The 25,721-nt window shown below is 34.2% G+C and overlaps 5 protein-coding genes across 13 annotated transcripts; 4 read left to right on the top strand and 1 right to left on the bottom strand.

The window, feature by feature from the left end:
• The first annotated feature begins 71 nt into the window (after positions 1-71).
• Positions 72-11,214, top strand: Pcyt2 (Phosphocholine cytidylyltransferase 2). 5 transcript variants are annotated; one of them, XM_081978828.1, is made up of 5 exons: positions 84-403; positions 528-661; positions 7,367-7,592; positions 8,998-9,532; positions 9,590-11,214. In XM_081978828.1, exons 1-5 carry the CDS (start codon positions 397-399, stop codon positions 9,831-9,833), a joined length of 1,146 nt encoding a protein of 381 aa, XP_081834954.1. In that variant the 5' UTR covers positions 84-396; the 3' UTR covers positions 9,834-11,214. The 5 variants fall into 5 exon arrangements, with proteins under 5 accessions (XP_081834958.1, XP_081834954.1, XP_081834956.1 ...); XM_081978832.1 differs by lacking the exons at positions 7,367-7,592; positions 8,998-9,532; positions 9,590-11,214 and adding exons at positions 2,304-2,529; positions 3,823-4,896 and having other exon boundaries at positions 72-403; XM_081978830.1 differs by lacking the exons at positions 84-403; positions 528-661 and adding an exon at positions 5,979-6,723.
• On the top strand, positions 7,657-8,932 carry LOC145728532 (uncharacterized). Its single transcript, XM_081978837.1, has one exon. It carries the CDS (start codon positions 8,031-8,033, stop codon positions 8,865-8,867), a length of 837 nt encoding a protein of 278 aa, XP_081834963.1. The 5' UTR covers positions 7,657-8,030; the 3' UTR covers positions 8,868-8,932.
• Positions 11,215-11,559: 345 nt separating the features above from the next.
• Positions 11,560-16,082, bottom strand: repo (homeobox domain-containing protein reversed polarity). 4 transcript variants are annotated; one of them, XM_081978114.1, is made up of 5 exons: positions 15,939-16,082; positions 14,379-14,526; positions 14,121-14,224; positions 13,701-14,020; positions 11,560-12,809 (listed from the first exon to the last, which is right to left on the bottom strand). In XM_081978114.1, the coding sequence occupies exons 1-5, from the start codon at positions 15,990-15,992 to the stop codon at positions 12,092-12,094; spliced, it is 1,344 nt and encodes a 447-aa protein (XP_081834240.1). In that variant the 5' UTR covers positions 15,993-16,082; the 3' UTR covers positions 11,560-12,091. The 4 variants fall into 4 exon arrangements, with proteins under 4 accessions (XP_081834240.1, XP_081834241.1, XP_081834242.1 ...); XM_081978115.1 differs by having other exon boundaries at positions 14,121-14,241; positions 14,287-16,027; XM_081978116.1 differs by having other exon boundaries at positions 14,121-14,241; positions 14,379-16,027.
• Positions 16,083-20,550: 4,468 nt separating this feature from the next.
• Positions 20,551-22,232, top strand: Tmem43 (Transmembrane protein 43). Its single transcript, XM_081978124.1, has 5 exons — positions 20,551-20,840; positions 20,894-21,117; positions 21,176-21,467; positions 21,524-21,815; positions 21,872-22,232. The coding sequence occupies exons 1-5, from the start codon at positions 20,739-20,741 to the stop codon at positions 22,090-22,092; spliced, it is 1,131 nt and encodes a 376-aa protein (XP_081834250.1). The 5' UTR covers positions 20,551-20,738; the 3' UTR covers positions 22,093-22,232.
• Positions 22,233-22,282: 50 nt separating this feature from the next.
• On the top strand, positions 22,283-25,695 carry LOC145728109 (uncharacterized). Of its 2 annotated transcripts, none has more exons than XM_081978120.1 (2): positions 22,283-22,658; positions 23,388-25,695. In XM_081978120.1, the coding sequence occupies exon 2, from the start codon at positions 23,414-23,416 to the stop codon at positions 24,656-24,658; it is 1,245 nt and encodes a 414-aa protein (XP_081834246.1). In that variant the 5' UTR covers positions 22,283-22,658; positions 23,388-23,413; the 3' UTR covers positions 24,659-25,695. The 2 variants fall into 2 exon arrangements, with proteins under 2 accessions (XP_081834246.1, XP_081834247.1); XM_081978121.1 differs by having other exon boundaries at positions 22,283-22,662.
• Positions 25,696-25,721: the final 26 nt, after the last annotated feature.

Genomic DNA, 25,721 nt, shown 5'->3' with positions numbered 1-25,721 from the left:
CTATGGGTGTGTTTTGTAACGAGCCGCCTGTGGCCGGTATCCTAGCCTACTTGGGTTTGGGTCTGTCAATGAAATGAAGTGTGGCCTGTTCACTTGTGTGTGTTGTAAAGTGGGTTCTAGATGCGGTTGGTTCTCAGTTTGGTTCCTGTCACTTCTACAGATACTGTTTTGAAAGAGGTGGTTCTCAAACGTTTGCAATGCTTTTTAGAGAAAGTGACTACGTGTTACGTTGTTGATTACTAATTTTATAGAGTGTCACTGTACTATTCTACTTTTGTCTCGACTGTGTTTGTAAAGTTCAGGACAATCCCATTAAATTCAGTGTCTCCTGAGGTGGGAACCTTTCCAGTTTGTTCAAAAATTAGTTCCTGTAGGAGCCTGGATAGGAGGTTTTCGATGTTAGGTAAGTTTTCAGTAGAACTACTGGCTTTAACTCTAAACATTGAGGTTAAGTCAACTCCAACTTTTAAATGTACATATTGCATGAAAAATTTGCCAAGGTTTAATTTTTAAATGTTTTTTTTTAGATATACATTCAAATTCTATGACGGAATTAAGAAACGGACACACAATGTCCAGAAAAAGGACCCGAAGCCACTCTGAAGCTGATCCTGTGATTACTTCCTTTAATGTGGTCCAGCATGTTCAACCGATCACAGCTGTAAGTGTTTATTTTTTATACCTATTTAAACAAATATGTTTAAATGTTTATGGCCGGTGATTTTTTTTTCTATAAAGCATTAAATAAACAGTGTAGCCATAGGGTAAGACATCACTGTTACAGTGAGAGTCATAAATTAATACAAGTCCAGTCAGTCCAATGACCACATTAGTTAAGTGTGTTATGTCACTAAATTAGAATTTAATTTATTGACAATAATACCAAATTTATCTTAACTCACATATGATTCATCTGATGGTGTATTATAAATAAAATGTACTCAGCACAAACATTTGATTTGCAACCTAAAAATGTAGGTGTTAAATTAATAAATTAACAATTAATTTCTCCTATGTATTTTGATAAAATGGAAATTGCCATCATGTTAGAAATAAAGAAGTTGAATGCTCAAAATCACTTGAATAAGTTAGGTAGAGTAGGTTTGTTTAACTTCAGAACTGTCCCTGTTCAATGTTATAGGCCAGTTTCTAAATAAATGGCAGTGAAAGTAGACACCACACTGTAAAAGACAACTTAAAAATAATGTTTTAAGTTTTAAAAACTTTTTAATCCTTAACTCAGCAGTTACCATTACATTTAACCTCTTAATAACCTAATAAAACTGCTTGAAAAAATAAATTGATAAATTAATGCTGATCTTTATGTTGTATACACTTGCCAAATGATATGAGATATTTTATTCTTAAGCCAGTGTCTCAAATACACTTAAGTAAAACAGAGTGTGTAATTTACTAGAGGTAAGTAAATGTCAAATATTTCAAAATATCATTATCATGAGACATAACAGATAATATCTGTCTACTAGTGTGTGCATATCAAAATTGGTTATGACCTGACTGAGGGTAGAGGTTCTGTGAAAACTGATAATAATGTTAAAACCAAATTTGTTGGGATCAATGGCAGTGAAGTTTATCAAAATATTAATCATGCAACTTAATTAATTTTGACATTTATTTTTAGACCAAACTAAGCATAATCAGAACACTCATTAATGTTGTGATAGGTGGTACCAGGGGTAGAGAATAAACTGTTTTCCTGGGTTTTCCCCTTAAATGAGAAATTTTTAATTAAAATGATCAATAATATTGAATTTATATTTATATTTACATGCCGTCTATGAATTAGAAACTTACGTCAGAACTCAATTGTAAAAATTGCTGGTGGCCTGATTGATATTAAGTGATGTTCACTATTAGCGGATGGAGATTTTTATTAGAAAATTGATAAGTTAACATATGGTTTGTATAGATGATTTAATACTAATGACTCCCATTAGTTTAAATTTAAAACACTAGAAACAATTTACTGAGACAAATGACAATGTTTTTGTTGTTAATTTGAAGATTTGATAAAAGCCGATGTAAATAATGTGTTTTTGAAGTTCCTTGCAGCCATGTCAAAGTGTTTTCCTGTGGAATAGTAAAAGGGTGCGGTCTTGCAAGGTAATCAGCATTGTTGGTAGCTAGTTTTGTCAGTAGATCACTTGCGCCTAGTAGTAGAATTTCTGTATTTGAACACTTTTTTAGTTGCTCTTCAGTTTCTTTGTTTAGCCTTCAGTCTTTTAAATAATTTCATTTTTACTGTATTGACAAGATTGATACTGACATGTGAAAATTTGCAGATGAACTGCACGGCCGCACCCTTCAGTGATGATCCAGGGCCGACAAAAATTCGCGATGAAATTGATTATTCTGTGAAGATTGATTTGGAAACGGCGAAAAGAGGAGAAGGCCACAGGCCTGTTCGGGTGTACGCCGATGGGGCTTTTGATCTGTTTCATCAGGGCCATGCCCTGTTACTAAGGCAGGCCAAAAACGTTTTTCCTAACGTTTACTTGATTGTTGGAGGTGAATAAGTTTTAGTATACTAAAACTAATATGCAATTTTTAAGGCTAACATTTCAGAAAACAATCAAAGTGTAATAATGAAATATTGCATATTCATTTCTTAATTGTACCTGTATATTACTTGACTTTACAGTGCACAGCTTAACTTGAGGTGAAATTACCATTACTATTAAAAAACTCGTTTATATTTAGCAAATACTAGAACAACTGTGTCAATACTTTAAATTTGGTAAACAACATGATATCTCAATAATTATGGACTAATCTATGAGTATTTATTAAACACTTAACACAAAAATAATAATTTTGTAAATCATACTTTTTTATACGATTTTTATGACATACTACTGAATCAACTGTGGCACAATCGAATTTATTGTTACGAGCAATGACTCAGGCATAGCAAAAATGTACAGAAACCAATTAGTAGATTCATTAGCGGTTTTTCTGAACATCACCTGACCTAACAGAAATTGTTCTTTGTGCTTCGTGGAAGCACGTTGCAAGTCAGGCCATTCTAACATTCCAACCTTTCTTACGAGGTTTTTCGGTTAGCGATACCATAATGAAAAATTAAGAGAAAGTACCACTTAAGCAATTTTAGCCTTTGAGATTGCATTGGGTTTTGATTTTATGTTGCCTAGTGGTAATTGTCCATTGATTGCAAGTTACTTAATTTGCAGAGTTGGGTCTTTAAATTACTGTTTTTAATGTAAGAATAGTAAATAGTTTTCACATTAGTTGCTCCAAGTTAAGACTAGTCACTGTTATTGGTAGCAGGAATATTAATTACTCATTCGTTTTGCATTAAGGAAGAATACAAAAAACCATCTCAGTAAACGCGGTGGCCATTACCAAATTCTTGCGTCAGATAAGTATTTGGAATTTTTTGCATTGTTGGAATATTAATTATGAAAGCAAGTATCCGGTTCTCAGTAATCTTTGCCCACGTTAATCTTTTGCTGGCCATTGTATTGAACATTCCCTCGTTTGTTGCTGTTTTTCACCGTTCAATAATGACAATTCGGTTTGTTAACATTACTGGGTAAGGTTATCGCGAAACAGTTGGAGTCTAATGCATTTTTAAGTAGATGTTTTGTTTAAAAATAAATCTTATAGTCAGAGAGGTAATGTCATTTAATTATTGTAAGTTGTCCAAGATTGGAAAAAACCATCAAAGAACCAACTCTGACACAACACCTTTTTGTAATAATTTTTAATTCATCAAGAGGACATTTCTACTAGGTTTTTAGCAAACTGTATGATAATTAAACATAATGTTTTTCATTTTAGTATGCAGTGACCGTTTATTACATCAGTATAAAGGTCGATCAGTACTAGAAGAAGAAGAGCGTTACAATGCAGTAAGACATTGTCGTTACGTCGATGAAGTGCTCAAAGACGCCCCTTGGTCCTACTCTGATGAATTTCTGGAAGAGAATAAAATAGATTTTGTGGCTCACGACGATGAACCGTACGCTTTTAACGAAGTGGACGACATTTATGCTGATCTTAAAAAGAAAGGCATGTTTATAGCTACTCAACGTACTGATGGGGTATCCACCACTGATATTGTCGCCCGAATAGTACGAAATTACGACGGATACATCCGTCGGAATTTAGCTAGAGGATACTCGGCTAAAGAACTTAACGTATCGTTTCTGAAAGAAAAGAAAATGAAACTGCAAAACAAAATGGATGAACTAAAAGACAAAGGCAAGAGAGTGATGGACTCTATTGGAGAGAGAACTGATGATATTATTACTAAATGGGAAGAGAAGTCAAAAGAAGTGATTGATAGTTTTGTCAAAGTTTTCTTGAAGAAACCTTTAAGGCTGCTGCATGCTTCTAAACATAAACTTATAAAAGCGATTACGCCTCCTGAATCTTCTAATGGTGAGGAAGAAGAAGATTTGGACAACTCGCCTAGTTTACCGAAAAGAAGGCGTGTTTGTTGATTCGATTACATTGGCAACGTTACTTAATGCATCAACTGATTAGATATATTACTTGATTACAACATGGACAAGGTCGGGATATAATAGATAGTGTTGCCCTAATGTTAGTACAGTGCCATTTTTTTAGTTCATTTTGACAAGTTAATTGACATTGCCTAGTCGAGTATACTCTTAAACTATCGTGTTTACCTTCATTACCTAAATGATCATTATTTCGTCTTTGACGTCACTTGTAGCACTTTTTATAAAAGTATTATTATGTGTTGGTACTGGTGTCATACTTATAACACGGGAATGTAATTTAATATTTTATAATTAGTTATCTTATCAATATATTTGTACGACTGCTCGAACACATGTGATTGTTTTTTGCAATATCTACAGAATTAAAAAGATACATTTTCTGAAATTTTGTTTCAATTTTTTGAGTTCTTTGGCATATCAGTAGATTTGGGTTTTTATCTAGTTTTGGATTGGATTTTCCACTTATTGCAAAATGCTGCGTTTACAGGTCAAAAGGCAATAATTGTAATCGATATCAACTGCCAGAACGGGCTTGTTATTTCATTACAATTTTCGGTTAATAATGTAGAACTTTCCCAAAAGTAGGTTCAGCTATCAATTTTCCACGTATGTGTCGTAGCAATTTATTGTAAAATCTGTTAAACTGTACTGAAGTCTGAGGGTCCTGAACTAGTTATTGACGTGGTTTTTACTAATTGCTGATTGTTATTAATATTATTGTGGTTGGTTGTCATTATTGTGGTTGGTTATCATCAACTTAAAGATTTTACGTAATTGAAATTTGTATTATAGATTAGAGATCTAATCTAATACAGTACTTTTCAATTTGTTACGACTTAAAGCAATGATTTTAATGCAACTATATTAATTATTATATTTAAATCTTATCAAACCTAATTTGTTCCCACATGGCTTACATAACAAATATTATTTAATAAATCAGGTGAACACATTGTCAAGTGTTTTTATCTGGGAGCATACGATAAAGTACAATGTTCACTTTTAAAAAGCTCACAGCTGACTGCATTATCCCGATAAAAAGGCTTGCAAACACCGATTGTCGAGATTTTGTTGCTGTTCATTTTATTGGTATGCATATAATTTAGATCGAGATTTAGGTACTGTACTGGTTTTCTGAAAACATAAAATCTTTTCATAAATATCTACCAACATTTATGGTTCAAAAAATAATCAAAGTTAAATGATACACAAACACAAGTTCTTGAACTTCTACTGTAAACTTGTTTTGTCAATATAATTTGTTGTTTAATGCATAATAATTATGATATTTAAAAACAATAATAATTATTACTTACGCTTAAATTAGTTTAAATTTACTACCAATTATCACCACATTTTTACACTTTTTAATCTTCAATTATTATTGATTTTTGGATTTTTTACAATTTTTAGATTGCATTATGTTCTTAAATATGTATTTGCTATAAATTATATCTAAATGTATTTGTTTTTTATTGTTAATTTGATTAAGTCACTTATTGTTCAGTTGCCAAAATATTTTTTACTTGTACTTTTATATTTTATTTTGGTTTAATTTCAATTGATATAAATAACTGAGTGAATAACTTAACAAACAATAGTCTAATACGCAGTAATCTGCGATATTTTGCTTGGAGTATTGTTGTATAGGTGAGCATTCTCAGGCAATTTAAAATAGGTATTTATAGGATAAAAATAGCAGAGAGTTTTTGAAAAGCAACAATACAATTTGTATTAGAACACGAAAATCTATTATTTGAAGTAAAGCTGAAAATTGAATTATTGGTTGGTTTTAATACTATAAATTGCCTGTTTACCCTGGACAATAATTACCAAACAGCAGTTTTTTTAGGAAAGTTAATTAAACGGACAACCTTGCTGTGCCCTTAGATTATGAAAGTGATTACCTACTGTTTAACTTCTCCAATTCGTTGTTTAAAAAGTAACTTTATTAACCAGTTACAGAAAAGTGAATGTTTTGTGTATAATTTGTGGTATATTCGGCTTACGTTCACATGTTTTTAAATTTGATGTCTAAACAAAACTTAGTCTACATGTTAAGTTGAATAAACATTATAAATAGCAATTCTAAACAGATATTATTGTAGTTATCTGTTACTTTTATATGTCGTACGTGATTGTAGTGATTTAAGCTGATGTAATGGGTGTTAGTAAAAGGCAAATTAAAAAGTATACCGGGAAAGTTGTCAAGGTAAACTTGGTTAGTATCGCATTTATTTGTTGTAATTTGAAATCCTTCAAAATATGGCTGTAAACGTAACAATTGCCATTGAAATATCCAGTCTGCTGTTGGAACTTTGCCCGATATTCATTATTTACTTGTTGTAAGTAGTGACGTGCTGTTTTGATCAATTTTCGTAGAAAGTCAATATATTTCCAAGCGTTTTTTTAAAATTAGTAATTAGGTCATAAATGTGTTTAAATTGTAGTGTTTCTCTGACAAATTAGATGTGGCGCCACTACGTACATAAAGCTGCTGATAACGATGACTATTTAGACAATTTTATGGATCACGCCACATGACATAATCTATGAAAACCTAAACACAATCTACACTAACTAACCTGCCTAATTATTATCTGCAGTATTTCAAATGGTCTTGACCTTCATCCTAATATTAAAAATAGATTATCATGGTTGACACACATTTTTTATCAGTTTTTGTTAATGTTTTTTTAATAAAAATAGGGTTGTGGTCGCATGTCAAAGTCTCGTTTGACTTACAACTCAAATGAGTCTTTTACCATTAACAAATTTATCCTCTGCGGTACGAATTTCTAGTTTGATACAAGAACAACCGAAAATTGAGATAATAATTTTTTTGACAATTTCAGTCAACATGCAGAGAAGCCCCATTCAGCGACGAACTGGCTGCCCAAATAAATCGGGACATGTGCGACTACACCCACCGAATTTCTTATGAAGAAGCACGCAGTGGTCGTGCTCCGCGCCCTGTTCGCGTCTACGCAGATGGAATCTACGATTTGTTCCATCAGGGCCACGCCCGACAATTGATGCAGGCCAAGAACGTGTTTCCTAATGTTTTCCTTATTGTTGGAGGTAAGAAAAGTTTGAGTTATGACTTTAATTCAGAAAATTACCGTTGCCTTTGATAACGTTATAATATGAAAATTACAATAACCTGATATGAACAAAGTGCTTGAATTAACTTTAACCAAGTAACATTGCAACTATTTGACCAGTCTAGAATTATATGTAAATTTACCCATAAGTAATCAAATCAGCATGTTGATGCAAAAATGAATGAATCGAATGTTATTCTGATGACTTTATATTAGTTTAGCTACATGAAAGATAAACATATTAGTTTGTATTAATTACCATTAGTCAAAAGATTGCTGCTACCATATTAATACTACAAGATGAGACAGTTTTTTTCTAAAGCATAGGCGTTTCCTTATAAAAAACAATTCTGAAGTATTTAATCTACAGAATTTGACACTCCTGAGTGACTTTGAATGTTATTAATCAATTAACATGTCAGAAAAAGTTGTTCAAGAAAATTCAATATTTCCCAACATAACTGGCGAAACTGACGACGACTTACTCAACAAAGCGTATCAGAATGAAGAAACTGACAATTTCATCTTATCAATTCGTGAAGAACTCATGAAAAAAGTCATGGATGAGTGCTACAAGATCTACTTAAAAAAACAGACCATCAAATTTGTTGTTCAATGCGCCTACGACGCTTTAGTGAAATATATTTCATTCAATTTCTATTACCACCCAGAGTGTCCTGATACCACACAGTCAATTTGGATTCCGGATGAACCTGTTGAACCATCACCAAAAGACTCTTGGGCTTTTGGTGGTGTTCCTGTTAGGCCAGCTAGTTTCAAAGCAAAACAACGGGATAGTAATGTTCCTTCTTCAAACGGTTCAGCAACTGCAGATGAAATGAAATGTTGCATGTGTTTGGAGCACATTTGCACCTGTTTAGTGACGGTTCAAGATAGAATCGCTACGTTTGAGGCTACTACGTCAGACCGCGTATGCTTGAGTGATGAAAAATTGGGTTCTAAGGCTAGTAAACAATCCGGCGTAACTACAAAAACTAGTTCCGGTAGCAGCAATACCGTTCAGTCATCTGAATCAAAGAAATATGTAAAGAAGCACCCAAAAACTAGTAAAGCTTCAGCAGAAACAAAAGAAAAAATAGATAAAGGTGAAAGTGTTACAGAGATCAAGGGACAGGATGAAGGAAAAAAGGGCAAAAGTGGATCTCAGCTCAGTCTACTTAAGCTACCACCTATTAGAGTTAATTCAGCATTTTATTCAAAACCTGTGACAAAAACTAAAAAGAAATCTTGAGTGTTGTTTTTTCTTTTTAATTAAATTATATGATTGTTTGTACTCAATAAACAAATTAGGGGTAATGCAGAGTTGTTTAGATGATCTATTTTATAGATATGGAACATAATGAAATTATGTTCTATTTCAGTTTGCAGTGATAAGCTGACTCACAGCAAAAAAGGCCGTACTGTAATGAACGAAGTGGAACGTTACGAGGCGGTGCGGCATTGTCGTTACGTGGACGAAATCGTCCGTGACGCCCCCTGGGAAGTGGATGAAGAATTTATGGAGAAGCACAAAATTGACTTTATCGCTCACGACGACATTCCTTACGGTGGCGACGATACCAACGACATCTACGCCAAATGGAAAGCCAAAGGCATGTTCGTGGCAACCGAACGAACTGAAGGAGTTTCCACCTCCGATATTGTGGCTCGAATTGTCCGCGACTATGACATCTACGTGAGAAGAAATTTGGCTAGAGGATATTCGGCTAAGGATTTGAATATTTCGTTTTTGAACGAGAAGAAAATTAGATTGCAAAATAAAATGCACGAACTGAAGGATAAGGGAAAGAGGGTTATGGACTCGATAGGGGAGAGAAAGGACGACATGATTGCAAAATGGGAGGAGAAGTCCAGGGAGTTTATTGAGAACTTTTTGCTGTTGTTCGGAAAAGAGCGGTAAAAGAATCTATTTTCTTATGCAATAATCTTAACTCACTGTTGATTTTGTTACAGCTTAACGAATATTTGGCATGAAAGCCGTGAAAAAATCTTGAACGCGCTCAGTCCTCCAGGCTCGCCATACCCACCGGGTAGTCCCACTTCAGATGGGGACTATGATTACCTAGAAGATGGTATTCCTCCCAGGAAGACTCCCCGTTACGAATCTCGTTCACCTGCAGTGTCACGCAGCACCTCGCGCAACAATTTCGAAGACTATAGCGACGAAGAGGATAGCTTTGCTTCCGCGCGAAGCTAAGGCTTTGTTTTACTTTCATATGTATCGTCATTGAGCCTATAAAATGGTGTTAAAATTCTCAAGTATACTGTTCTGTCGTTATTTTCTCGTAAAGCTCGTGGGATGCATATTCCAATGATGGTGATTGATTTTTTTTGATAATGCAAGCTAATTTAGGACATTTTTATTAATTTATTGTGTTGTTATTAAATTATTAGTTAACGTTATTGTAGGCGTTTTTACAGGGAAGAGATTGGGCGTGATGAATGGTTTGATGATTCGCACAGGAGCCGGAAAAATTAATTTTTGCTTTATGTAATTTATTTCTTTAAATTATTGTTTGTGTGTTTGTGGCTCCTTTAATCCTAAACAAATTGCGTCGAATGATTGTGTAACTAATTCCAAAGTTAATTTATTTGATAGTTGATTCTAGCACAATTTTAGTTACTATTGCTGTTTTAGTTTTGAGAGATTTACTCTTATTTGAGTGACTTTGACTGTGATGTTCTTTACAGTATCAATCACAGTCAAAGTAACCATTCCTTCAGTGCATATGAGGTTAATTGATGCAACGCTAAAAATTCCTTTTTTTCCATTGCTTAGAGCAAAATCCATAAAAGCAATGGGTAGTCAACAGAGTGAGTTAGTAGCTTGTTGCAACTGTCAATATGCCAATGTAACCTTATATACAGTGTGATAAAAGCGAAACCGGCTATGAGAATAATCATATTAATTACAAACAGACCTGAAATGTATTACGAATAGATCATTAAAATTCGCATAGTCGGTTTTATTTTTTTCATGCGTGTAGTAATTCTGGCTTTTAGTGATATTGGGTTTAGCAAATGGCGTACGTGCAGTTGCATAAAGCCACTATAACAATGCTTCAAATTTTTTTTTATCATGAAGGTTTACGTGTGCAGTATTTGTGTAAATCACGTAGTTTATGATTGGTCAAGAAAAAGCAAAGCTCAAACTGCTACACACTGTTCAGAGATTTACGCAATTGCTGCACAAATAGACTTATCATAAGTGTAAATCACACACAAGCGTCAACAAATTGAAATGCCAAAAATTGTTCTATAGGGCATTCTTAGTAAAATGTTATTTCAATGTTCACACAGTTCTATATAGTGTTTTACATAAAAGTGTAACAAAGTTTGATTACGAGGCATTGTGGTCACCGTTTCCAGTTAAGTGTTATTTATTACCAGTTTACGGGTGTCCTAAGTTGTTACCGCAGAATTGTGCAATTGACTTTTTTGTTTTTTGTGTGATCCAGTGCCTTTTGATTAGTTTTACAATGTTGTCAGCTATTTTTGTAGAACGTTTATATAGCGTCGCATTATTTGCATGTAAAATATTATGTCACGGCATTACGAAGAATAAATATTTAAATACAGTACAATGAGTTTAATTCGGTTTAACAATGAGTTAAACTTGAACGGCTTTTGCATTGCCTTAAAACAAGCCAAAATGCAATGTTTTGATGCTAACTGTCAGTGAGGATGACAATCAGAAGAATTATTTTGTTTACGTTCAAGATTAGCTGTAATTGGTCTATTTCATATCGCACGCTGAAGATTGTCTGTGATTGATCTATTTCATATCACACTGTGTTTGGTTGCGGACAGTCTAGAATTCTGTATTCATTCAACCGTTGGCAATTGCCTACTTATCCGTTCTCTAAACTGTTAAGGAATGAAACAATATCCCTGTAGGAGTAGAAAAAAATAATAGTCTGATCATGTGTAAAAAATGGCATTTATATTTCTAAGCAATTTGGTTACAAAAATAACAAATCCCTAACTATTTTGACAAAGGTAAGTCTAAAAAATATAGACATATGTATAATTCTTATTTTGTATAGTTTATGTACACGAATAAGGCACCAACATGTTCGGTTTCAATTAAAAATATACAAGCTCTTATAACTACTATTATATAAATGGATAAACATTCTAAAAACATACATTTCTATACAACATTATATGGCACACAATTCATTGGTAAAAAGGGCAATAACTTTCAGTCTTCCTCGTTATTGGCACTTATATTTACAATAATAATACTTCAATCATTCAAATTTGTGCATAGATCAGACCCTGTATACTCTATAACTATTAATTTTGCTATAAACAACAATAATTTTTGATATATTCGCCCGGCCCTGCGATATTCGCGTATGTACAAATGAATAATACATAACTTAACACGATAAAATATAAACATTATGATTTCGATGATCAATATAAGAATTGCGGTAAATTGATTTAAAACTAATTGAGAAAGGGCGGCAAGGTAACATAAGTTTGATTCCCATTACCGTCAGGTTTCAGATCTTTCTCGTAACCCTGATCATATTTTGGAGACCCGTTTGCGTACCTTTCAGGAGACTGACTCAAATTCGGATCAACGTACTCTATTTTTACTCCAATGGAATTTTCATCGCCAGAAGGTGAATGTGTCTGCAGCATTGAGTATTCCCTCCCTAGTGGAGGACTTTGGTTGGACGGAGGAGTGGCATACTCATGAGCACGCATCGGTGCACTGAACAATTGAGTATCATGCGAGTTGAGCATGTATGAATAAGTGTTTTGAGTTGAACCGAAAGTTGTGTATGACGTAGGTGAACCAAAGCTCGAATAGGAAGCTGGAGTCGAATTCAGTAAGTTCAAATGTCCTCCTAATTCGTAAGTCGATTGACCGTAACTCCAAGTGTCAACAGGGGGTGCGGGTTGCGTTTGTGTAAATGGAATACTCTGATTGAAATTGGTGTTGATTGTGGAATTCGGAGTGGTGGAACTAATATAACCGGTTTTTCTTGGTGGTTCCCTTTTACGCCATTTAGCCCTGCGGTTTTGGAACCAAACTTGCACCCGAGATTCGCTCAAGTTCAACTTCAGAGCCAACTCCTCCCTAGCGAACACGTCAGGGTATGGCGCCCTCTCGAACGCCCTCTCCAATTCCTCTAGCTGGAATGCCGTGAAAGTTGTTCTGAAAAAATAGAATATATTAGTTACGGTAAAATGACTAGTAAATAAGTAATTCGGGTGCAAAAATGCCATCCGCACGTGGACCGTGGGGTGTATCGGCATTTCACGCATCTGCCTTTTATAATTCAAGCACCCTCTAGACGACAACTGACGCCCCGTGTATTTTTATTGTTTAAAGTGGTTTTGAATTATGTATGTGAGTGATTTTTACCTAAAATGTAGAAAAGTCCATGTTGCAAATAATAATGATGCGGGTTCAGAGCTTTATTGGAGAGTACTTGAAACTGCTTATGGTGGTTTTCAACAATAAACTAAATATTTTAGTTTTATAGTGAGATACACATTTACTAAATTGAGCTATTAAGTAGTCAGTATGAATGCAGTAGGTAATACTAGTATGAAGGAGATAAGTCGTTTTTTGAGGTATTGCGAGTGTTTACACACAATGTCTTTAAGTTTATTTTCATTGCACCAAAAACTTATAGAACTTTATTGCTTTTTGAAGAACTTTAATGTTTTTTGGCTGTTACTGTGTTTAAAATTAACTTTACAAGTTAGAGGCTTATTAAATCTAACAAACTAAACACTTTATGATATTCAAAAAAATAAAACTAAAAAAAAGGAAAATCTTTTCTGCATACCAGTGGAGTATGAAAATAGCACTTTTTTGCATTAATTTGTTTCAAAATATAAAAGAAATATTATAATACAGAAATCATACATATAATTAAATGTCTTTAACATGCTGGCAGAGGAAAAACTATATTTACTTTTTACACCTTTTATATCGTTTTTATACTATAGGTATGAGAGCGAAAACTATATAAATCACAAAACAGAACATCCCCTTGACAATCCCTCTCTAAGTAAATAATTAATATGAATGACTTACCTTGTTTTCTTTTTCTTTACACCATTATTATCACTCTTCTTCTTCTCATTCTTTTTGCTGGTAGTTGAAGAAGGATTTCCCATTTCAGTCGAATTTAAAGTTTGCGACTGAAGAAGCACCACATCATCCTTCTTCCTTTGCTGCTGCTGGACTCCATTGGTACTGCCGATGGTTTCCATGCTTCCTTGGAAAGTCATCGAAAGATCTTGATGATGCATTGGCGAGGAATCCAATTTTTGTGGTGAATTTTTATCGTAGTCCAATGGAGAACCCATATTACCGAACATTTCATGTTGATGTTGTTGCAGTCCTAGCATCACCTTAAAATTCAACAATTCAGTTGGTTCCGCTTGTAAAAAGTATCTTTATTATTACTTTTCACACTTGTATCTTAGATAGATATAACTAAATGAAGCTTACCTGGATTGAATGAACGTCGTTATTTTTATTGAGCAAAGTCGAACTCAAACTGGGCAACGGTTGATTGTTGTAATCATTAAAGCTCTGATCGTCAAACGGGCCACCTTCCATGTCAATTAAACTAAATTTTTTTAATCAGACAATTTAGCCGAGCTGTTAGGCTTACACTGACTTCTGACATTATCATTTTAGTCAATTTATATTTAACGAGCTCAATTGGCGTACGCAACGCCTCTGGCATTTCATTGGGATGCTCACCCTGGATCCGGAACCTCATTGGTCCGAAGCGATTGCGAAATCCCATTCCGACCAATGATAGAGCCGCAGCGTCGGAGGGAGCGATGACGTAACGACGAGGGGCTCCCGAAGGCGCTCTATCGCGGTCGAAGCGGCAGGTCCCAGTATACTGACGATTGAACGCAAAAAGCGACAAAATCGTGAATTAGACTTTAAATAGGTTTAATTGAAGCTTTTTGGGTTGATTGCTTTTAAGTTTTATTGAATAACTATGTAGAGATTATGTTTTAAAAGTGTAAAATTGAATTCTCAGACCAGAAAAATCGTACTTTTTGCACTTAACAGTTATATTATATTTAACTGTTTTTGAGATAATGACACTTAAAAACACATAACTGATACTGATGGTTCAACATTTTTCACTATTTAATATCTTGAAAACAGTGGAATATGAATATGAAAAACCCTGCATAAAAAAAACAAACTTAAATTTGTGAAGAGTATTCAAAAATGTGATTCAACACACGGTGTACCATTATTACAGAAAACATTTACAATACAAGAAAGTAGGAGGTAGCTGTTGCACTGAATTTCGTTCTGCAAAAGTATTCTCTGATCCATATACAAGGTGAGTAATAATTCTGCTACAAGTCAAATCAAATTTGGTAGCAGAACCACTTTTGGGTGAGAGATATTTATTTAATTCAACAATTGGAGCTTTATTTATAGGTTTATCAAGTGTTAAAATTGACGAAGAAAGTATCTGTCTGAAGTACCATCCTTAAAAAAATGTAACACTCTGTAAGTTCTTAAATTGTTAGCCAATTGTGTAACCATAAAAAGTGTCAAAACTAAAAAATACTTTGCAAAACTCTTTGTATATGATGTTCTAAAGAAGGTTTGTGGTTGCGTTTTCAGACACTCAGTATAGTCTTTAGAAGCAGTCTTCATTTGTTGTGTAATAAAACATAATTTTAGCTTCTAAACATAGACGGTGAATCAACTATTCCAGTGCTAAAGCATACTTGGTCTCATTAAAAGTTTGAAACCAAGTTTTGCGGCCAAAAAGTTCATATAAAGATAAGTCCGCAAATGCTCGGTTTCCGAAATACGGGATGTTTATAGGGAATTTAATAGAATGATCTAAGAAAAATGGACCAAAATTGCATTTCTATCAATACTTATATGAACCTTTTTCTTATTTTTGGGGTGTAATGCACTGAAATATTGGGTGCAAAATTGAAGTGGTCCCATGTAACCCACTTGCAAAACAATATGAAATAAATCCCTAACACTGATACAGATAAGTAAAGTTCCCACAAGAAAAAAAGCAATTAAGGTATCAAGCCCACATTGAGGTTTGGCTTTATCCACGTGACCACCATGTATATCGATCACTCTCGCTCTATGGCTCCGTCCCGAAGAGTAGGACCTGTTACTGATGGCCCTCATGTTTTTGCCTTTCGGTCTGTAATGTTGCTGGTGGGATCATATATTGGGATATGAATAGCGGGATGATTATGGGAAGTTATGATGACAAAAAGGTCAAAAAACACATTACTGTGAACTAATACCACTTACTTTGCTGTGGTGCAATCCTAAGATATCACGAAAATCGTATAATCGCACTGACATTACCGGTAACACCCCAAAAGCTGGTCGATCACAAACTGAAGAAATTAAAGAAAATTAAGAGATACAGTGTTGTGTCAATTAAATGAACCATTCATAAACAATAAGTCGGTGGAGTTAAACGCTGAGCGCACGCATTTGGCTCAATAGTCTATAAGTGAATTTATCAATTTACCCAATTTTTCCCTATTAGCGACAATGACTATTAGTGCAGCTATTAGTATATTAGTTTAACTGGCCAGATTCTTTAATGCAATTCAGCTCAATATGGTCCAATTGTTGCTATTAAAACATTTTACACAGTTAATGCTTCCAGTCAAATTTCGGCTTCTGATCGTGAGGGTGGTTTGAAGTGTCCCTTATTGGGTTAACAAGTTGTGCATAACGTTTACAACATATTTTCTGGATTGCAATAGGCTAGCTATGCACTATAGAAGCTCAAAACTCGGATATAATTGAAAGTGCAATAGTTGTGGTAGTGGTGATGACGTGTTTTATTCAGTGTTCAATAGATTTGCATGTGTTGGTTGTGAGTCAGTGAAGTGTTAATTTGTAGGTTTAAAGGTTAAATGTGCAGTGGCCTTTGCACTTCAGAAATTTTGTTCAGAGAACCAAACAGCGTCAAGAAGAATGTATAGTAGAGTAGTATCACATAGTGTCCTACCTATACCTCAATAAGACTAGTGCAATTACATGATTGCTGGCTTGTAATTTAGCTGTCAAGTCAAGAGAAACAAATACAACATTTTTTAAACTGTAATTTTGTTGTCTTTTTAGGGGTAGAAAATTTGGTAGTAAGTATAAATAGCGCTAGTTTGAAAGTAAAGATCAATCAATATGCAAATTTTCCAATTTAAATCCCTCAAAATTCGCGTAGTGTATATCTACTCCCACCCCGATTTCCAAAACTACCTTTTCAAGTATTTTACGCACAAACGTTTGTTTACACCTGGCGGAAACAATGACTTTATGATCTAGGTGTTTCGATCACTTTTACGGCCCGTCTCTCGGGACAAAGTTACGTAAAAGCCCGTTGTCATTGACAACGGGCGATAAAATAAAAATGTACCATACTAGTTGATCAAACTTTTGAATCCAATCAAATTCGATGTATTTGATTTTTCTATAAAACTTGAAAAAATAATATAATTAAGATAAAAAATGCAAACATTCGAAATCAGCAAAACCAAGTGCCATATATTTTTGAAAACAGTAGAAAAAGATCTATTAATTGATCCAAAAATTTATAGGAAATTCCATTTCACATCAAACCCTGGCGATTCAAGAAAAAATACTGCAACACTGCTAATGTACACTATGCTGTCATATCAATATTAACGGAACCCAATAAGCAAATTATAAACCATCATCACCCTGTAGGAAAAAACGGTTAGTACAAAAGTTACAGTATTTCTAAATCATCAGAAAATATTATTAGTATTTTAATAATGTAGTTTAGCTCTTTTCTAGCAATTCCAGCTATAATGGAACGTGTAAAAATTGTAATCTTATTATTTTTCAAAATCACTGTAGTCATGAATAACGGTATCATCATTTGACGTTACGATGACGTAACTTGACAACTAGTATAGTTAAACTACGTCATTGTGACGTAAAATTCGTTTTGAGTTTCTTGATTATTCTTGGCAACTGTAATATTGAAAACCAATAAAATTTTGACATTTTATTAGCTCAAAAACGGCTAAACTAATTATCTGCATATTATACAGGGTGTTTCAGCTTTCTCAAAATTAAACACAAAAATAACACTAGTGTTTGCTATATAAACTATATTCAAAAAATGCTTTATTGTTGAAGAAATACAGGGTGTTAAAGTTTTATTTAAATTTTTTACTGTTTTTGAGATACTTAACTCAAATATATGTTTTCATGCCCTACATCATTGGATAGACCAACTTTTTGAAAAACTCTACAGGGTGTAATTTTAAGTTTGCACCACCTTTCTTCTTTCAAAACGTTTTTCTGGTGCGGCAATGATTTTTTTATAAAAATTCGACATTTTTGTTTGATTTAGAAATTTTTTTGTCTTTTTCTTTTTGTCCGCATTTGTCACAAAAAGAAATAAATGATCTAAACTGAATAAGAATTTTAAATTTTTAAGCAAAACCATCGACGCAGGGTTAATAATTAAAACTTCAGCACCCTGTATTTTTGGAATGAGAAGAAAGTACCAAGAATCAGACAGGGTGCTACAATTTTGAGAAAAGGCACACCTGGTCAAGAATCTTAAAAAATGTGAGATTTACAGAGGGTAGATTAAATTGAAGCAAATGTATTCTGTAAATAAAATGTATCTGTAAATTATTTTAAATATTTTGAGAAACAAAAAACTGTTCCATCACACATTCTTTATTAAAGATGAACAGTAGTTTGGAAATTCCTGGTATTTTGAACCAATGCGTATGGAGAGTATTTACTCCTATTACTTTTCATTTGGAAAGGTTAGAATTTTTTATTTTCCAACCTTAAGAGTAAAAATAGCTTGTAAAACTGTCGTTTTACTTAGTAATCAACATTTGGTCGCATTTTAGTCAATTTTAGTATTTCGACTATCTATTCACAATAAGACCAATTCGCACAGTTCTATATTTATCCAAATTGGCTTAATATTGTATTTTTAGCTGGGTGGTTTTTGTCACCGCATAGCAGTCTTTAATAAGGATGTCACCAATTACAAAGTATAATCGATAAAAAAAGAAGCACTTAGGGATTTACATTTACAGGGTGTCTCTAAAAATGCTCAACAAAGTGATGAAAAACTAGCATCCGTATTAAGTTCTCAGAGTAAAGTCAAAAATCTCGTGGGAATCCCGCATATAACAGCCACGAAAGAACCATATAAATTTCCTACTTGAAATACGGTACGGAACTTTGAAATCGGTGCTCGAGAAACGCGTGCTGCGCCCTCATGCCTCGCCCTTTAAAAAAAAGGGACACCGAAGGGCATATGCAACGCATGGTGGTACGAGGAGATATATCTTGACCCCCGATCTGTGTTATAGTTAAAACGGTAATTACGACGGTCAACTCGTGGGTAATTTTATGGTAATTAGGTATTTACAAAAGGTACACATTCCTTTATATTGTCCTTGGTTTTGGTATAGTATGTAAATGAGGGTTGACAAAAATCTGTTTTTATTTTTGTTAAATTTGTGGTTAATGTGCATTCAAAGTCGTTCGTGCAAACATTAAATGAAACTGTTTTTCATATACGAAAGTTGTCTATTTTAAGCTCTAAAGTTAGTAGCTTTGACAAAAATTCAAATTCAATGCTGCTGCCCTGTTTGTTGCTACTACAAATACAAATAAGGCAGCACCAGGTAAACAATCTTGAGTTTTGGTACTTGATGAGGATAATATTTGCATTGTAGATTTAATTAAAAATTTTGTTCTTCAAGTGTTTTTAATACAAAATGGCGTTATTTTCCTCACTTTTTACAATACCAAATTTGTGAGATTGAGACTGTGGCCACTGAGACTCTGCCTCAATTTAGCAGTTTTCTATTGTTTTGAGCAAAATAAACTTAATATTAACATTGAATTGTAATTCAAGTTAACAAACTTTTCTCATTTTATTGATATAGGTAAAAAGCAAAAATGTTTTTTTTCAACAGTCGTACTTGTTGCTACAAACGTGAAGCTGGCCGACAATTGTTCCCAATTAAAGAACCATCTCGTTTAATTGAGCTTAACTCGCTCAATTGGTGATGGCGTAGGGGTCATATGCCGACGGTGGAGGTCTAATATGCGGGACATGCAATTCATAGATAGAAAAAAAAAATGGTGTCGTTATTACAGGGTGAATTTATTTTATTTCTTATAAACCTACTCACTTACATTAAAACTCCCAGACTTATACATACATCAGTACCGTAATAATAATTATTAACAATTATTGTTATCGTTTGACAATCTCAGCTGTACACACTCAGTTATTTCTGAAAACGGAAGTGCTGACGTACTGACGAAATAGATTGTAACATTAAGAATATCGAACCAAGAAGCATCATCTAAGTAAAAAAAAGTACCCAAAATGGCCTGTAAGCTGATCTTTTTTTCATACTACAATGACAGTGTGATCACTCTGTATATTGCGAGAATTCCGTTGAAACCCACTATAAACTGTGACGCGCTAGTTTTTAATAAAGGATCTCTGAAAGTGCGCCGTTAACAGGATATGCTGAATAGGGATGTGAAGGTTCCATTTTATATGGCACTAGCCCTATTAGTTCCTGAATGCAAAAAGTCAGTGAAACAACATTAGAATTTGAAATGTGGTTATTTGCGATTGCATTATAATTTAATATTACATATGAAACCAGAAATTCGCTCAATTTAGTAATTTTTGTGTATTTTTTTAACAACATTAGCAGTTTTTTTTTATAATTTAGACACTTCTTTGCATCAATTTTGAATACCATTTTTGAGTTTTGACTAATAATTTAAAATTATCCTGCATTTTGTATTAGAAAGAGTAACTATTTGGCCAACCGATGACGTCACAAATTTACATTTTGACAGTCACCGGTCCCCACTCTCCAGTGACATTTAACAAAACAACATAACCTTTTAGTTTAAATAATAACCAAAAATAGTAAAGTTAATAATTTTAAAGCTATAATTAACATATTAAGGTCCCAAGGCTTGGAATGTAAAATGTTGGGTTGCAGTACCATACAAATTGTACCCCCTTAACAATCCCTTTCAAGTACAATCAAAAGAATTCAAATGGAGTTGAACTTTCAAGAAGAGTTCCAGAGAAGCTGGTTAACCTGCCTGATAGGCTTTCTGGTCTTCTGTTCTGGCATATATTTATTAACTTGGAATGAGGTAGGACTACATCTAAATCAGGTTCATTAAACACTACTGAGAAGGTGTAATAGGGTAGAGCAGTCCATCACCACCATTCTCTGGATGAAACCTACAAAAACGCCATAACACTCAGTCCTTATGACATGCTGCAGCCTGAATATGATGGTAGGGTTGTTCATATTACTGGCAATCTGAAAGTTAGTGAACCTCTGACTGAACCTGACTATGGAGTATCTGTACAAGCAGTCAAGTTAAAACGTAGGGTGCAGATGTATCAGTGGGTTGAAGAGCACAGGTTTGAATATGTGTTTTTTTTAATCCAGGTTCAAATTAAGTAAAAATAAAATTTTTAGCCCAAGAGAGGACATACCAGACCAGCAGACTATGAAGGATTATTATTATGTAACTGAATGGAGAGACAAATTGGTAGACAGTGATAGTTTTTATATACGTTATGGTCATGAAAATCCTAAAGTAAAGCCACTTGAAAGTATCATTTATATTGCCCCTTATGTAAAATTAGGGCCTTTTGAATTGAGTGATGCTTTGAAAGCCAAATTTAATGATTTTGAACCTGTTACCAGTGATGAAAGGCCAGACAGGAGTGATATCAAGTTACACTTAGGAATTTATTACCATTGTCATGTAAGATTTAACCAATTTTGGGACACACTGTAAACATAATTAAAATAATATTTTAGGATGTTTGGAATCCTGAAGTAGGAGATATTCGAATACAGTTTTACTATGCAGGCCCATCTGATGAGCCCACTACTATAGTTGCCAAGCAAGAGAAAGGGTCATTAGTGCCCTACATTACTACAAGGGACAAAGAAATAGCACTTATTCGAAATGGCATCTTAAACTTAAATCAAATGTTTCATGCAGAACACTGGGACTTTAAGTTGGAAACATGGAAATTACGATTTTTTGGAGCTGGTTTTATTTATTTTGCTGTTATTTGCTGGTCCAGACTTTTGAAAATACTTCTCAGTAAGTATAAACTGTTTTACTAGACTGCCATAAAATACTATGATGTGTTTATTTAGACAGATGGACGCCCAGTTTGTCCAGCATAATAACAGGGGATGCAACTGATGGCAGAAATGTTCTTTTAGCAGGATCGATAGCCTTGTTTGTCATTGCTTTAGCTTGGATACTACATAGGCCAGTGATGGGCGCCAGTCTGATTTTGGCGGCCGTCAGTCCGTTCTTATATTGTTTGATGGGGCTTTATGGTCTTGCACCATATGGTTTACTCAGAAATTAAGTTGATAATATTAAACAGCATTATTATAAGCTTAACTTGATTTTCTAGTCACTTGTTGAAATTTAAGTTTTTACAACTAAGCTTAGTATAATAAGTACTGTAAATTGTGTGTTAATAGAAACTACAATTTTATTTTAAAAGTTGTTCCTAAATCATTAACGTATTTGGATTGGAGAAAAAGAAAAAGGAAAAACAGGCAAATCGATTTTAAATTTTTTCATCAAGTCAACTGTGTTCCACTCATCTCCTAAGGATGCGCGGATTTGTAAAGCGATCAGATTTTTAACAATCAGGCACGTGATAGTCACTGTCATTTGTGTACAGTCATCACGTGGTAAACCGTATGGATACGTCACAAAATTCGTCAAGTTCTAAAATAGAAGTTAGGGTCTTGGGCACCTTGGGTCCTTTTCTTTTATTTTTAGTCTTTTCTCTACGGATCTCGGGCGCGGACAGGCTGTACGTGTGCGACCTTAAACCGGTAAAAGTAACTAAAACATAAAAAAATAAAAAAAGGTTTTTAATGAAGAACGTGAGAAAAACAAAAACTGAAAAATATACAGGAAGTAAGTATAAAAGTTATGCCAGCAAATGAGTATGACAAGGACTTCAAGGCGCTCCAAAGGCCTTTTTTCGCGTTTTGCCTAATAGCTCCCTCCATAGCTTTATTAAGGGTTCATGGTTATGAACTCTTGGAGAAACTGTTCTCGGGCTTTTTGCACTGAATCGGGCCATTTGCATGGATGGATACATGAATGCTGTGTACATGACTCTATACAAATTATCGAGCAAATGGTCCAAACCCTTATTCCAAACAAATCAAATAATCAATAACCAATATAATAAATAAGGGAACAAAATTCTCAAGAGAAGTGTTGATAGAATGTGATAGAAGAAGTTGACAATGGCGGGTTCCTGTCACAGTCTCACAGTGTCCTGTTTTTTCTCTTGATAACTCCCTTCGCCTTCTCCAGCCTTCCCTCGTTTTAACAATATAAGAATAGGCACCCTGGTTAGGTTATGTTGTGTTTTCTAAATTGTTGAGTTTCTGTTATAAAAGTTTCTATATAGAGATATGTTCTTCTCTGAATATTAGATTTTTGATTGCCTAGAATAGAAATTACATTCTTGCTTGCACATAGTTTTTAATAAATTGAAATTACATATTCGATCATATACCATGCATATTACATTACTTGTACATAACTAGTTGCTCGTCTTCTCTACTTTATATTAAAATTGGCATATACACTAAACACTAACAGTATGTTCCGAGACAAGATGTTGTTTTTCAGGTGTGGTACAAAGTTATTAATTTCCAATGTCCGACTTGCAAAAGGCCATTGGAACTGACGAAACAAACGAACAAACAATGTCCGACTTGCAAGAGGCCATTGGAACTGACGAAACAAACCTACAAACAACGTCCGACTTAGGGGAGCGACTTTCCCAAGATGAATGGCTCGTTTCGAATACACTTCCATTCGTTTGCCATTTTTTAGACACTTGGGACATCATAAAATGTGGTATGGTGTGCAAATTGTGGAACCAGAAACTAGGTTATAATTTAAGTTTGTGGCAAAAAATTAGGCTAAGAAACTGCAAAGTTAAGTGGGACCAACTAAATGTTGTTATGCAGAAACTTAACACGCGAAATTTAAAATTATTACAATGCGATTTTTCAGGAAGAACAAATTTTGTAGGATTCCATCAATTACACACTTTGGTCATTCCTGATTTAACAACCAACTTATTAGAAAGCTTAGCTGAGAATTGTTCTAGTTTGCGCGTTCTGCATACGAATTTAATTTGTTCATATACCGATTCTGTAGATTTAGGTTGTCTTTGGAAACTGAAATGCTTAGAAGATTTAAAAATTTCTTGTAACCGGGAAGTTGAAAACGAAACTACTCTTATTGAACGTTTAAGTTTAAAGCATATGTGGCTTTTAGAAGTAGACGGTATGAACATAGACGCTAATAGATGGATAGGTAAAGCTGGAAAGGTAGAAAGTAGTTTAGTAACACTTGGTTTAGGAAATTGTAAAATTATTTCTAAAAATTCTATACCCTTTTCAGAAACGATGCCTTTGTTAACAACAATCTGTTTGTGCCACTGCGCATCGTGGTACCCTGTAGATTTTTTTCAAAACATTTCGGCATTAAAAAATCTTAATACTTTAATTCTCATAAATTTTGCGATAGAAGAACACTTTGAGAAGGGCATTAAATTGTGTACTAATTTGGACACACTGATTATTGTGCCCAGGGCCAGCCGATTTAATGTGCCTATGGCCTTTTATAATGAAAGGATATTTAAAGGAGTAACACAAATGGAACTTAGAAGACTTAAAACATTCAAGTGGGGATTCCACGACGTTTATATGAAACACATTTTTCGTTTGTTTGACCAGGAAGGTGTGGTGCCGATCGGTACTAGAGAAAACATATACGGTTACAGTTTAGTTACAATTCAGGAATTGCAGAAGCAGTTGAAAGAGATTTTAGTTAACACTGAAGTGATTGTAGAAGAATATATTTGTATTAAAGAATATAGAGGATTTTAGATTTGTAGATTGTGTTTGCAGAATGTAGAGCTCGAATCAGCTAAGAAAAGGCCACAGGCGTCATCAAACGATGATGTCACGATCTCTGTACGTCTCGCTTTAAATATTGCTGCTCTCGTTACTTTCCAAGTTGTTGCAGCCAGTCAGTGGCGTGCTATTATTTTATCAGTAAAATGAAACATTTTCGTCGTTTTTAATAAAGAAAATAAAAGACAACAAGTTTTTCAAAGGAATGGAAACTCCTTCTGCTTCTTTCTTCATAAATTGTAAGACGTTACTGACGATTTCACGGCCTTGGCTGGATATGATAACACCTTTCTTTCCAACCTTTTTGAAAGACATTTTGACAAAATAACGTTTTTTATTCATAACACTATGTGAACTTCAACTGCGACCATCAACAATACAACCAAAACACCAGACTAAAACGGAACCTAACCTAACCCCCTAAGTCTCCCTGTCCGCCACTACATTTTTTTAAACTTGGCAACACCGTTTAGAGTGCCGGCTAGTAAAAGCATATAAAAAGGTCCAAATGTACCTGGCCGCTGCCGCATCTGTTTTAATTGTGTCCAAGTAAAAACCGTACTACGTTGCCAAGTGGCTTTTTGACCGCTTAACAATATATTTTCGGGAATATTTTAATAGGACGCCTCTGATTATATCTAATGCGACGGCAACTGTAGAAGGAGAAAGAAATAGTTTTAAAAACTGCGTCATTGATGATGCGGTGGCCTTTTCTCATCTGATTCGAGCTCTATTGTGTTCATTGTTGCAGGCCGAATGACGTTATTTGACAGTTGGCCAAACAGCTCGCGCCATGAAGACGAATGCGGCCATATTTGTTAACTGTCGTCTGTCGTTGTTAGTTCGAGGTTAGAGAGCAATTGTCAGTGTTTGTTTTTAAACAAAAGAAAATATATAAATGAGTGTTTCTGGCTGGTGTGTAATAAAAGTGTTGTGGTATTTTGGTGAAGAACGGTACAATATTTTAGTTCAATCAGTTGTTTTGACAATAAAATTTGTACCATTATTATTTTGCGTTTACTTTACCTTCACTCAT

Source organism: Ips typographus, linkage group LG4 (assembly GCF_016097725.1).
Source record: "Ips typographus isolate SLU linkage group LG4, UJ_Ityp_2.0, whole genome shotgun sequence".
Taxonomy (NCBI): Eukaryota; Metazoa; Arthropoda; class Insecta; order Coleoptera; family Curculionidae; genus Ips; species Ips typographus.
Note: the sequence above shows the minus strand (reverse complement) of the source record. Positions and strands in the feature narration are given on the sequence as shown.